This window comes from Corvus cornix, chromosome 11 (assembly GCF_000738735.6).
Source record: "Corvus cornix cornix isolate S_Up_H32 chromosome 11, ASM73873v5, whole genome shotgun sequence".
NCBI lineage: Eukaryota > Metazoa > Chordata > Aves > Passeriformes > Corvidae > Corvus > Corvus cornix.
The window spans coordinates 14,736,929-14,751,868 of NC_046341.1; the positions used below are offsets into that span (position 1 = coordinate 14,736,929).

General features: G+C 43.6%; 1 protein-coding gene across 1 annotated transcript in view; it reads left to right on the top strand.

Annotated features, from left to right (window-relative positions):
* Positions 1–5,997: 5,997 nt before the first annotated feature.
* Positions 5,998–14,940, top strand: part of URI1 (URI1 prefoldin like chaperone) — a 41,035-nt gene continuing 32,092 nt past the window's right edge. The window contains exon 1 of the mRNA XM_039558173.1: positions 5,998–6,367. Coding sequence (XP_039414107.1) covers positions 6,293–6,367 — 75 coding nt within the window. The 5' untranslated portion in view covers positions 5,998–6,292. The remainder of the gene's footprint in view (positions 6,368–14,940) is intronic.

Genomic DNA, 14,940 nt, shown 5'->3' on the forward strand with positions numbered 1-14,940 from the left:
ACATTGAAGAGAGTTAGGGACCCAAGCATCAGAAAAGAAGTGGCACATTCGTGGTGTGGGAGACCTCTAAATCTGCCCCTTGGGTCTGCACAAGGGCTGCTCTCACACTGCCACCCTCATCACCACCTTAGCACATGGGTACAGGCATTAAAAAATAAAAAAATGCCCTAAGGTATATCACCGTGTCCCACAGCCATAGGGAGGAGGAGAGAAGACCCAGCAGGCAGGAATTGTGCAGCAAGATTGATTTATTTAATTATTTTTCAAACTCTTTTATAGACTTTTTTCTTCATAGTCTAATTGGACAAAGGATCCCCTTGGGGGTGATTGGCTAAAATCCTAAAACATCCATTGTCAAAATATCTTTCTACTCTACTATAAACAAGACTTTTCAAGGTTGCAGGTATTTGGTTGTTTACGTAACTCTGCTACCTCTTCTGTGAGAGAGAAAAGTCTCTCACAGGCTTAGAAAATAGCAAGAAAATCCTTGCTAGCAGCATTTTTGTATCCACATACAGGAGTAAATAGTTTGGGAGAAAGACAGACATCTTTAACGTCACAATCTTCTTGTTAATGGAAATGTGCATTTGTTACTGTCTGTTTAACAAGCTAAAAGAACAAATTTCACAGTATCCTTCATACAAACCTCAGAACTTGATTCTCCTTTCACTAATGCAGGTATAAACTGCCACTGAAGTCAACTGAAAGAGTTATTTCATTTTAAATTCTGGGACATATGAGAGGAGATCGAGGCCCTTAAGGTATTTGGTATCTAGGCTATCTTTACCGATACACTGCCATGATCAGAAAGCTCTCCTCCTTTACAGGGAAAAGATGAGGGGAAAAAGCAAAGTGACACTAATCTTTTCCGAGTCAGGCTTTCCTCTTGGGTGTGACTACATGCAGAAAAGCTGGGATTTCTAGGTGATACTAATCAAAGATGGCAGAAGCAACTACAAAGCATACAAATAAAGCATCCAAGTTTCATGTACTAAACCAACCATGACAGTGCTCACAGAATAGCAGCCAGACTACAGTCAGCTGTGTTCCTGCGAGGGGCCCAGAACTTTATTGCATGATAGTAACATGAAAATAAGCTATGTTGTTATTATTAGCAAACACACAATAAGGTTAAAGCATAATGCACACTAATAGCTGGTTATCCTGCCTTATATATATTTTACATAGATGCCTTTTTTATCAGGAAAAATATGATTTCAATAGATGGTCTCACCAGGAACCTTATGGTCTGTCCCAGCTTTTCTTAATTAGCTTCTCCTAGATGTGTGGCAAAGTGTATGCGTGTCTACATAACTATGGGTGATTTCTGACAATTTTCTGTATCCTGGCTGAATCCAATACACAGTTTCAGACTCTTCATCATTACTACCAATGTAGAAACACAACACACTGTATTGATGGACTTTAAGGTCCAGTACCTTCAACCATAATGTAACAGAAAATTAGGCCCTTTGTGCTCCCTGCAGAGACAAATGAACACCAACCTACTTAGTACATAATCCTGACCAAAAACTGGACCAAGGGTAACATCAGTTTGATGGTTCTCAGATATCAGAATGTTAAACATGGCATAGTTGTGTGGATGGATAGCAAGGGAGAGGCCAAGTTACTGACAGAGAGCACATAAATATTTAGCTGTCACCTAGTGCCTCTTAACTTACATTTCAAGCATGAGTTAAGCATGTAACCAAAAATGAGTAGCATGTTGGTGTCATCCCTGAAGCCTCTCACCTTTCTCTAATGAGAAAAGACAGGAGAGAGGAAGGCACTAATGTCAGTACCATGATGTTTCAGACCAACAACCATATAAAAATCTTACTTGCTCTATGTCTGGACAATGAAAGGTGTCTAGTAGTTTGACTCCATTGTCATCATCTGAACAAAAATACTGGCTGTTTCAGGCTGATTAAACTGAAGGAAATGCAGGCTTTGACCATGGTTCTGCAAGCATTGCAGAGCTTCACTCCTCTAAGATCTAGTGGAGGTGGCTTGCATTCCTGCTTTACCAAAGGAGGGGGACTCATGGCCATAATTTTTTTTTGTAACAGCAAGGCCCAAAAGGACCTATCTGCAACATAAAGAACATTCATTAGAAAAGTTAATAGTGGTCTTGTTCAGAATAAAACTTTTGGATAGAAAAAATATTCAATTATTGTTGGCAGAGTGGAGACAATTATTCTTAAATATTTGCTGGGGCACTTATCCTCCTGGCAAGTCACAGCAACAAGGAAAGGCTTTTAATCTTTCACAGGAATTTAAGAATCACTAAAAGTTCATAATAAGCATGCAGGGTGAGTGTTGCAGCCAGAATAATATATAGACTTCTAAGGTGGACTTGGTCTTACGGTATTTTGATTATGAGTTAGCTTTAACAAGAGGATGCTGGTTTGGGTTTTTTTCCAACAGTTCTAGCATGTGCTTTTCATGACAGAAGATAGAGTATGAAATTTCCCTAAAGCCTGCTGATGGCCTGGGCAGTTCATTCACTGTTCCTGTTATCAAACTGCCTCCATGTGCTGACAACAGAGGTGGTCACATCTCTGACCATGTGGGCCACATCTTGCTTTCCAAAGATGCATTCCTCTCACGGAAGCTCTGTCACAGGATAACTTCTTCTCCCACTTGATAATGATGAGCTCCTTCTTGTTGCTTTTCCCCTGTACCCATTTTCCAGCCAATCCCACACAACTGTTCTTAGCACAGCTCTGTATGTATTTGCACACGTGCGAGCTCCAAAGCTTCTTAACCCTCTTGTCTTCATCCATATCTTTTTGTTGCAATCCATGTTTTTAGATCTAAGCCTCTGGTTTTGCAAAACAGAGGGATCATGGATTCAGTTTTGTTTCTCTCAGCAGAAAGACTGGCTGGGGCATTTTCTCCCATGTCTCCTCTTTTTGTCCTCTCCTTGTTTTCCTCTTCCCTTGTGAATGCTGTCTTTGCAGAGTGGTGGTGAATGACTTTTAATGAGCATGGAAGAAGGCACAGACTTCTTTGCCAAAGGAGAATGCCTTTGAGCCAGAGCCCTGGTGTGAGGTTTTCTGCTGCAAACTTAACTTGACCTCTCCAAAACTTTGCTTCTAATCCCCTCCTCTCACAGGTACAGCTGACCTGTTCATACCAAAACTGAAAACATGACACTGTTTTCTCACTCTAAAAGTTTATCCAATTTAGCCAGCTTAGGGTTTGGAAGGAGCTCTGCCAGCAGCCCTGTCTTCAGCTACAGTATGGGCATGTCTGCTGAGCCATGAGTGGCTAAGCCAGCCACTTGGAAGAGAACATGTAAGCTTTGCTTATTTGCCTTTCCCTCACTTAATTACAGAGAGCCCTCCAGAGTTTTCTCCAAGGTTTTATGAAAATCATCTGGTAGGGCATCTAAAGATTTGATGCAATAAACAAGTAAACAAAAATCTGCAGCTTAGAAGGCCAAATTTCAATTTGATTTATTTTATAATCCATAGAGTTTCACTGGTGACAGTGGTTTTGTACAGGTTGTAAGTGCAAAAGAATGTGAGAAAGGCTTCATGCTCATCTTTGGCAAATGCTGTGCCCCATCTGTTTGTCACTATTAGAACATTTCTTCGTTGGCAGATGAAAAACAAAATGTACAAAAGGATGCCGTAAACTATTCCATACTATCATCAGTACAACCAAATGCAAGCAGTCATTACTCTGGTAATGATGTAGCCTCTCATTTTGGATCTGTCAGAGGCCTTCAACCCAACACATTCAGCGACTAAATGGTGTACTCAGGGCACAGGAAATGGTGAAGTCTTTGGAAGAGGAACCACGAGAAATGACTGCATGTCTTTACATTCTATTTAGAAAATAGTGTCTTGTGATACAAAATTCCCCCTTTGCGGCTCTGCTTCTTACTTAAGACTTTTTAAAGTAAGGCAAAAAATTAAAATCTCAAATAAGATACTGTATCTTTATATTGTACATCTGTTTTATTCTCCAGTGGAGTTGAGATAAAATGGGATCAATTACAGCATTTAAAAATGACCTGTATTTGTAGTATTTCCTCTGTGAGCACTGAAGTGAAGTTCAGAGCAGGCTGAAAGGGAATTACTTACAACGGGCATTTAGAAGGACTGCAAGATTCTTATAACCTCTTTAAACTCGAGATATCCTTTTGCTGGTGAGCCTTTTCCTAATAACAATCTATAGATGTCTCTTGCCTGTTTAAAGGATCCAGAATCCCTCCCTCAGTGACAAATACGTGCCAGAGATTTTAGCTAAATTTCAATTATTCTTGAAGATTATGGATGTAGTTATTTCAAAAACCAAACTACCCAGCTGCAGTTACAAATTTTTATTTGCAATATTGGAAGCTGTATTAAAGTCTGGCTAAAAGCTAACTTCCAGCTTGAGTAACCGTGCTTTGAAAATTGTTTCTAAATTCCTCATCTGTAGAGCTTTAACAAGCTCTTCAAAGGGGATGGGAGCATGGATTTAGAAAAGTGCACAGCACTTTCTGTGTCATGTGTATAACACAAACAGTTGTTTTGTGGTATGTACAGGGTTAGCTCTGCTCGTGGAAAGGAAGTGTTGATTTTTGGCAGGAGAGGGAGACCCTTGATCTAAATGTAGGCATGATGCCCCTTTGTACCTCCATCTTATGCCTTACTAACTAATCCCTCTGTGGGGGGAGACAGTATGAGCCCCTCAACTCTACTGGCAAATATAAAACAACAGAAACCCCCATTCACTCAAGGGAAAGGTTCAGCACTAAACACAAGGTCTATGACTGAACACACCTCTGTGGTGTTTGGAGTGTACAGGGTGAAACACACCTGCTAGGGTAGCATCAAGCACCACGAGAAGCTGCTCAGGCCTTCAGCAGCACTGCCATCCAGCACGGTGTTAAAGCATGACTCCCTTCCAGCACCAACGTGTTCCGCTGGAGGTGTCTAATGGCATTCACAGAATTAGCTAGTGAATTTACTGCACATAAATTACTCTGTGGTATTCCAAGGGTGGCTGTACACCACTCACTTCCCATGCAGTGAGTTTTCCGTGTAGGCAAGCCCGAGTGCTGCTCTAAGTGATTTTAATGAATACTTTGCAATCTGCCAGGTCATGGCAGCCCTCTGTAGAGCTAGGACAAGGCATAAGGGGTAAAAATTGAAAGAGGGGAAATTTAGGTTAGATACTAGGAAGAAATTCTTCCCTGTGAGGGTGGTGAAGCCCTGGTAAATGTTGCCGGGAGAGGTTGGGATGGGACATTCCTTGAAGCATTCAAGGCCAGGTTGGACAGAGCTCTGAGCAACCTGGTCTAGCAGAAGGTGTCTTTGCCCACGGCGGGGGGGATGTGGGGACTTGGATTAGAAATTTAAGAAAGCTTTTGTCACTGTTTGGATGGTCAGGCACTGGAATGGGCTGCCCAGGGATGTGATGGAAGTCACCATCCCTGGAGGTGTTTAAGAGGTGTCTGGCACTGGGCAATGTGGTTTAGGGGTCACAGGGGTAGTGCTGAGTGGGTGGTTGGACTCAGTCATCTTGAAGGTCTCTTCTAATCTTGATGATTCGATCTTTAAGGTCCTTTCTATGATTCTATGATTGTTCACAGCCAGCCGCCCTGCCAGTGCACACACACTCCCCAGAGCCGGCATCCCGAGGGCAGTTACTGTGACAGCACCTCGCAGTTACAAAGGACACGCGGCTCTGTCCGTCGGTCGATCCGTAATTAGTGCAGGCCCATCTGAGCGCCTTACAGCCGCTGCTTCGCTTTCTGATGCCGAAGCCTTGGCGCCCGGGGCCTGCGCTCCCGAGCACCGGGCCCGGGGGCACCGGGGCGGCCCAGGCTGCCAGGCAGCTCCGGGGGGTGCCGGACCCCGGCGCGGGGGCCGGGCCGGGCAGGGGGTGTGGAGCGCCCGCCTCTCGCGGCTCGCAGCCGGGTGCCTCCCGCGGGCCGCGGGCGCGTACCCAGAGTGCAGCAGGCGGGCGGGCGGCGGCGCGGCCGGACCCACCGCCGGCACCCACGGCCGGCTCTCCCCCGGCGCTCCCCCGGCGCAGCGGGAGCCGGGCCCAGGCGGCGGCGGCGCGGCCCAGAATGCGACACTGAGATGCTTCTTCCCCCGGCAGCGGCGGCGCCCCGGGCCCAGGCGGCGGCGGCCCCCGCGTGGATGCGGCTCTGGAGCCGGCGCTTCGCCCTGCACAAACATTTTTATAGGACTCATTCGCCCTGCTGAGGAGATCGGCCCAGCCCGGCCGCTTTCCCTCGCCCCCCTTTCCCCGCTCCCCCGGAGACCGCCGGCGCGGCCCAGCCCGCATGGAGGCCCCCGGCGGCGGCGCCTCGCCGCTGAGCCCCGCGCTGCTGGGGCGGCTCCGCCGGGAGCACGAGAAGGTAAAGAGGGCACCGGGGCCGGGCCGGGCTGGGGGGCGCGGGGGGCGGGGGGCGCGGGCCGGGCCCGGGGGGGCCCGGGGCGGGGGAGGGGACGTGGCCACGTGACGTCACGGGCGGCGGGCGAGGCGGGCCGGGGCACCCGGAGACCCCCGGAGACCCCCGGGCCGGGGCCGCGCCCCCCGGGACACAGCGGCCCCGGGACACAGCGGCCCCGGACATACCGGCCCGGGACACACCGCCCCCGGACACACCGCCCGGGGGGCGGCAGGAGGGGAGGTCCTGCCGGCACCCCCCGTCCCGGTGCTGCCCCAGCCCGCCGTGGGCACCGGCGCGCCCATGAACGCGTGTTTTCATACTCTTCACGCCTCTCGGTGATTTTTCCGGCCTCCGGAACAGTCACGCCTTCAAAACTGCCCGCGCAGGGCCCAGCCGTGTCTGTGACCTGCGTCATCCCGGGGTCCAGTGTGCTCCTGGGCCAGCTTGAAGAGAGCGTGTATCAAAACTTAACTGTTCATGACTTGCCTTAAAAATCATTGGTTATATCTGAAATGGGTTTCAAAGAACCAGACTCTTCTGTAGAAATTATTCCCCAGAGTTCAGAGGCTGGTTCCACCTGAGACCATAGCACAAAACTCAGGATACTTTTTCCTGTAGATTAAACTCATGATCTAACTCAAGTGGGCCCTGAAAACTTAAGGAGTGTGATTTGGGGCTCGTAGGTTCCAGCGTTGCAGTGAGCTCTGTGTAGGTGCAGGAGTCACTGTGGAAATAATCTGTGGTCCTGTGCAGGGTGTTACTGGTACAAATACGTTTTCCCAGTCTGCAGACCTTTCACTTTTTCTGCCCACCTGATTAAAATTTTTCTAAGCAGATTGTAAGATGCACATAAGAGTTCCTCAGTTACAATGGAAGATTTTATCTTCAGCCTGTATTTTGCCACATGCTGGTTTAGTTAAGAAAAGTGAGTAACACTTATGTGGTCTAAAAATGTGCCTTGTCTGGAGTATTGTGTGCACAAATGTGTCTGCTTTTCAATACCCATTAGATCATTACTAAAAGACCTGTGTAGCCAACTGACCATTAATGTGGATGAACAGTAAGAGGGTCTGCTGGAACACTCCACATCATCTGTTCTGCATGGATAGGAACTCATTATGCCAATAATTGGTGATAGTAACTTGTCTGCTTGGGCTCCTTCGGTTAATTTTCAAGGTGGTGGAATCTGGTGAAGAATAATTTCCCTGGTACATTAGTGTCAAGCCTAATGTGTAAGCACATGTCTGCCGTAGCCATAGAGAATTATTCCCAGTTCATGGTAAGACCCCTCTGTAAGCAAGTTTAAGACTCCGCTTAAACAGATCTGCTCCGGTGGAAAAGAGGCCCAGGAGACCATTAATTAAGCCTCTGTTAGGCTGATGTACCAAAGTTATATTTTATCATAGGGAAACTTTACATAATTTCTGCAAATTGGATGAAAAAAATGGAACACTTCAGCTTCAATATGAAATTATACTAAAGAACTACATATCTTGGTTACAATGGAGTGTCATGATGAAGATATAGTAGACTTTCCTTCTATGCAATGAATATATATAATTGGATTACAGCGGTATTTTCAGTTATGAAAATATTGTATTTTAAGATGGAGGAGGTCTTTTCATTTCAGCTGCCTCGTCTTGGAGATCCGTATTTTTCCTGCAAAATCACTGAAGTTGAAGGCTCCTGTTTTGGTCTCAGCACAAAGATGAAGGAGAATTAGTTATCCAGTACTTTGGTAAAGTAGTAATTGTAGTGTGAGGATCATAGCAAATAGTAAAGTTACTTAGGCAGAACAGTATTTCTATATGCTGGCATTTAAGTAGGCAAATCCATTTCTTTTAATTACTGGGATTAAATCAAGCTGTCCCAGTGACGCTTGATTAAGTATAAGGAAACCTATTTATTCCCATTAATCTGAAGGCAACCTTTAGTGGAATTGTGGAATACAGCAGTACCTATCTGCAGCATTAAAGATAATATTTGAATTGTGGTTGGTTATTTTAACACTCAGGCCATTGTACAGCCCTGGTTCGGCTATGGCTTTGAGCTTTTAAGTGCTAAAGAGCTGCCCTGAAGAACTTGTGAACTGAGGCTTCCTTCCTGCTTAAAAATACTGAAGGAACAGGATGTTCATGACTTTCTGTCTTTATTCGGATGGAGGCTGCAACTTCCAGGTTTAGGACCCCTGGTGAAAAGTAATTTAAATTCTTGTTTAGGACTGCTTGCCTGTTGGACAGATTTCATCTTGTTAATTTGTGGTGATAGTAAGACCAAACTGTTAAAAGCAATTTTCAGTGCTCCTACTAAAGGCACTTTGTATAAAAACATGACTTAGAATGTGTATCTTGGGGATAAATTATAGAAGAATATCTAGTAATTTTCATGATAAAGTCCATAATTGGAAGCACAATGCCTGCGTAAAGTTTTGAATATTTCTGTAAGAAGAGTATAATAATGTATGTATCATGGATTACTTGAAAAAGCAATATATGTTAGCTGAAAATACTGCAGTAAATCTATTGCAAGTTAGTGCAGGAATTACAGAATGAATATTTAAATAGGAGGTTTCTCATGCTATAGGGCCTGCGTTTAAACATAATGTTTGACATACATTTATTCCTGCAATCGAGTGGGTTGGGATTACTAACTGATGGGAAGTTGACAAGTCGGATGTGTATGATTTGGAAAGACTTTTTTAGACAGTGAATTTACGGTGGGATGATATGTTCTATAGTTCCTGAGCAATGCAATGACAATATGTGTAATGGGAGACATTACAGAACCAATTAGACCCAAGAGACCTTTGCAGAGTACAGACACAGGCATGGAGAATCTAAAGGATTCCAGTATTAGATGGCAATATGATTTTTTTTTTTTTTGTATTGCACTGACAAACACATTTTTTTATTTTCCTTTTAGGAAAATTAGGACAAGGAAGTGACTCTCCTGTCACTCATCATGACAGCAAAGTACAATTAGATTGAGTGCAGCTCTTACTGTAACTCATTGTCCACTGTGCATCATGACATATTCTTAATTTTTATGAATTTAAATGGTAGAGCTGTATGATCTTTAATTTCCAAATTATTTTCAAGATCCTGGGTACCTAAAGTTTTTTGACAGTTAAACACCTTGTAGGTGGGTTATAGAGAAACAAATCACAGAATCCTAAACTCCTTTAGATTGTTTTCTCTTCTTATATGATTTGCTTCTGGGGCTGACTGCTTCTGTTTGCCCTTTGCAAGTATTATCTGTGCTGTGAAATCGGCAACTTGACAGTTTTAGAGCTGTTCCTGCAGTCTGAAAAAGAGCAGTGAGGCTGAGTAGGGTCTTGTACACTCCATGCTGCTGCGGGAGCCACTGGAAATCTGGAAGTGCTTGCCTGCGGACTCAGAGATGAGACTCAGATGTGCTTTCCAGTGCAGTGTCTCCCACGGTTTGCACTTTTTCCAGTCTATGTTCAAGTTCACAGGATCCAGAGGAAGCCTGGGTATGAGCCACCGGTACATCATGACTTCATTTTGCACAAGAACTGTTCAAGAAAAGGGAACAGAGTGTCTGAAGCTTGGTTTGATGTGCTCGTTTTAAAAATAATCTGTGTGAAGCTTTATTTGCCATATTCCTGTTTAAAAGGTCCCTGGACAATTACCTGTTTGGAAATTTGTGATGACATACACTTCACCCTGTCCAGTGGTTCCACTAATGTTTTCTCGTGTGCTGCTTTCAAGTAAAAGGGCTAATTCAGTCATTACCTGGAAGCTTTTTATGGAATACTTATTGTTCCTCCAGTGTTAATTGATCATCATTTTTACTTTTTTAATCAATGTTTGTCCATGTTCTTATTAGTATGAATTAAATACCCACTAGTTTATATAGTGTGAAGAGCTGTGAAATAAATTAACAGATCCTCAGTAGGTTTTTTAGTGGTAATTGAAGGAGACTGTTCACAAAAGAGTTTAAAAAGCATTGCCTTTATTCTGGAGGGGGCAAGCCAGTGTGTGTCCGACTTCACTGGTAACTAAAATGTGTAGATGAGATTATATGCACAAAATTTAAATGTGACTGAACTGTGCTGCTCTTACAGATGCTGTGAAGTAGATGCAGTGACCAGGGTACAATTTGGGAATCATCTTCAGTATCTTTGCAGATCTCCATTCCATAAATTAAGCTCGTAACCTGTCTTCTCAGGTCCATTTGGATGCTCCTTGTTTCAAGTACTTCTTTCATCCTTTGAGACTGTGAAATTGTATTCTGTTTTAATCTGAGCTTCCAGTGTTGCAGGTGGATATGCTGGCTCAGAGCTTGCCTCTTGAGGCCTTCAGAGCAGCAAGTGCACTAAGGCTTTGTGTGGTGAGGGCATTGGGTTTTGTGGTTCCTCTTGTCTGTTAGCATAGGCTGCAGCACAGGAGCAACAGTCTCAGACACTTGGTCAAAATTTTCGTTAATGGTCACATGTGTTGTCCAAATGAATTAAATTTGATCAACTTTGTAGTGTGTGTCTACTTTTTTCAGTCTTTCAGCTATTCTGGGGTGGCACGTTTGTGACAGTGCTCAGTGAACTGGACTGGGATCCAGCTTAAAACCAAACTTTACTGTTGACCTTTTTTGCCTTTTTTTTTTTTCTTCCTGGACTATTTTTCATCCAGTGTGGATCCTTAATGTGGTTACAAATATCTGTCAACAGATTGTGTCAGGGTTGGGAGGATGAGACAGTGGAACTGAGTAGCAGGAGCCAGGGAGGGATGATGCTGAGTTTACTCAGGACTGTGGCTGAAAGCTGAACCACAGCCTGCAGCTACGTCTGTGAGGCAGGTCTCACAACTCATGGCAATTTTAAGCTAGTTAAGCTTAGGTTTTGCTAACAGCGTAGTTGTTACACCGTAAACTCCATCAAAGCTTGCAAAACCTGCTTGAGATGTTGGGTTGCTTAGATCACATGGGAGTTCTGTGCCTGTGCTGCTCTGCTGCCCTCTGGGTACCTGGGCGAGCCTGGGTATGGTGTAGACACACAAATATGTTTACCTGACCTCAGCTAAAATAGAAAGTTTTGAGTTCTTATCTCTGTCTCAAGATGAAGTCACAGGACATGGATGCTGGCTTGCTGCCAATGAAGGATGAGATCTTACTCCAGTGTGTTCCTCACTTGCCCCAGTTCAGCTGGTTCAGAGTTAATGGAACTCACTCAGCAGAAGACATCCTGCTGCCCTTGGGATTTTTGCTGTGTAGAGTTTTCAAGCTCCCCCAGAATAATTTTGATCAGAACTTAGCACTTATTTATTGATAAATAATAGTTACGTGCTACTTTTTCTGCAAAACTGCAAGACCCACAGATGTGTACACAATTAATATAAAAATAGTAGATCTTCACTTTTTTCTTGTAAAGAAAGGTAAAAATTGTGGCTATATTTCTAAGTAAGATTTTTTCCTTTAGGAAGAAATGTTTGCCCTGATTCAGATTTCTTACTCTTTTTTCCTTCAGTATTCTTCCCAAACACATTTCTTCAAAAGGCAACAGTTTCCACCCAAAGGGGGTTTTATGTTAATAATTTGTTGAAATGTAGTGTTTTTGAGTAATATGATTTAATAAATGAATATGAGAGCTCAGACATGCTTTCTTTGTTTTGCATTAGATCATACAGTGTGCCAACAGATTGAAGAATTTTTAATAGTTTTATTTCATTTTTTGATTGAAAATGGGGCTCTAGGAAAAACAATTGTACAAATGTTAATTCTGTCTTTCTCCATCAGTGACTGCTGTGTTTTAGGCAAGTACTGTGTAGTTTCCTAGAGGAAGAAATGAAAATTCATTTTAAATGTTTATTTTTTCTGTGGCTTGTTAACATGCTTGTTACCAAGAGATGGTTAAATATTTGACCACCCATTAGTGTTGTTCTGTAATATAAAGTGGTATTGTGAACTGGTTATATCATGGGTAAAATTTTAGTGTTTGGGGGTACAAGAGGGAAATCTCAGAATGAGTTGCATGTTGGAGAGGGTGTTGATACTGCAAACATTTCCAGACAGAGGCAGCTCATGTGCATGTATCAACTGCAGGGAATACTTGAATGTGAAAGATTTAACATTTAGATCTGCAGAGTTGGAGTCACCTGAAGGAAGTCAGTAGTGGAAATGATGTTGGATTTATTGCAGTCCTTGAAAACATGGATCTGCATTTCAGGAAGCCAGCTTACATTGGTGGAAGGTTCTGAACAACAGGACCTAAGGTTGAAACTGAGATATTTTTACAGTCCCAAATTGCAGGGACAGTCTCCTAAAGGCAAGTCATTGGTTTTAGACTTTATTAGACCCTTACTTTAATTACCACCTCATTACTTGCTTTGCTTCCACAAAAAGTATTCCATACTGTCATTTTCCCTAAGTAACTGGAAATGTGATTGAAAGGGATGTTTAAAGTGAGACTAATTCAAGATTAAATAGTCACAAATTATATTATTGCTACATGTAAACAAATTACTTGCATATCTGATTTTATTCAGATTACTTTTCAAGTGGTAAATAATGCTTTATCACTTATATAGTGCTCTTACATCTTTAGAGTGCTTTTCTCACATTAATTAATCATCATTAAACACTCTGAGGTGGGTAGGTTAATACTATTATCCCCATTTTGCAGATGAAGAAATGTAGACTGAGAGGTTGTGATTTGCTCAAGGCCATATAGAAGAAACAGAATCAGAGCTGGGATTAGATCTGTGTCCCTAGCTTCTAGTTTCAGAAGACCAGCCAGATTGTGAGCCATGCTTTTGAAGCAAAATACTCAAGTGTACGTGTAAAACCAGCAGACGTTTGCTTGGCCTCTTAGATACCTAACTTGCAATTTGTTTAAAAAGAAACTTCGCTTTTGTGCTGTGCTGCAGATTTCCACCTTCATACTTGCAAGTGTGGAAATAGCCTCATTTGTTTAGGACCTCTTCCTAATCTGATGCGACATTTTTATTTTCACCATTTTAATTGAATTTAACTTTCATCTTAAAAACTTTAAAAGTTTCTCCTCTGGATTTCAAGGTAACTGCATGACTCACATACAGCAGGTTTTAGCATTGGTACCCCAAACTGCCTGCAGGTGTTACCAGGACCAGCTCTGTTACTTAAAATTTTTCAGAAGCTGAGACATAAATAAGGTTCTGACTTGGCAGTTTGTCTTGTTGCTGTTCAGAAGAGATGAGAGAGAATTGCCCTCTGTGTGTTAAACCCAGCACCTTTGTAGGCAGTGCCCAGATGCTCAGTAGAGAGAAACATTCACGTGCATGCGCTCCACCTTGGAGAAGTACCTGAATAAAACAACATCGTCTGGGAAGGGAGAGAACAGAACTCCTTGTGCCACCACTTTGTTAATCAGAAGCACCACAGAGAATTATATTCAGCTGTGAGTAATGGGAGCACGTGCAGAAGGAACAGATACGGAAAAATAAGGTGCAGGAAAGAAGTGTCCTTGTATAGGAGGGTGAAGACCTGCTGGGGTAATGTGGAATAGGTTAGAGACCCATGGCACACACAGGTAAGGATCTGCTTTGTGCTACAGCATCCTTCTCACCTGTCCTCATTGCCGGGGAAACGTCGTAAGTGATTGTAGTGCCTGGCTGCTGAGTTAGGAGCTCTGGCTTCTCTTCCCAGCCCTGACCAGAGTTAGTGGTTGTAACTCAGCCTGCAGAATCAGTGCAGTGCTTTTTCAAATTGCTGCTCACTTGAATTCATGGAGGAGAGTTTGAACTCCTCAAATGCAAGATCATGGAGAAGGTAGAGTATAAATAGATAGACTGGGAAGAGAGAATGTGTTGCAGACAGAAGGAATTCTCTGCCTTTGGTCAGCTAATGAAGTCCTTGGCTGGCTGATTGGAGTTGCCTGGGGGTGATTTGGAGTCATTAGCCTGCAAGCCGCCCAGGGATCACACTGGCACGGTGGAACTGGGGACACCTGGGATGTGATCGCAGGTCTAAAGCTGATCCTCGTGCTCTGCTTGTGACACCTAGAAAGGAGAGATTCCCTAAAAGCAGCAACGCAGGCATCTCTAGAAATAGCTCAGGCACGTAGCAGTGAGAGCAGAACAAGCACACAATCTCCTGCTGTAAGGGTTTGGGTTTAATCCAGCAGGAATTACACCTTGGGTTACAGGTGTGCGGGCATGGCCTCTCCCCTGTCCCCAGGGGCTGCTTGTGGGGCTTGCAGGTGTGGCTCTGGCAGGTCAGGGGCTTGAGAAGCACTGCATTTTAACAACTTGCTGTTGGCAGAGAGGAAGGAAACAAGATATTTGCCTATTTGCTTTCTTTTAAGACTGTGGAATATGTTTTCCGACAGTGGATCCTGTTTTAATAACCCGACCCATGATTAGGTAATGTTAAGTTTGCTGCAAGAGTAGTTTAATGAATATTTTAGTATGCAGATAAGCCACTGATAACCATGTGCATTCACAAACTCATACACTTTTATGCTAAAAGGGGAGAATTCAGAGTTTGTTGATACCACTTCACTATGATGCCTTAAAAGTAAGGCATACTTGGTGGCACTAGCTGTC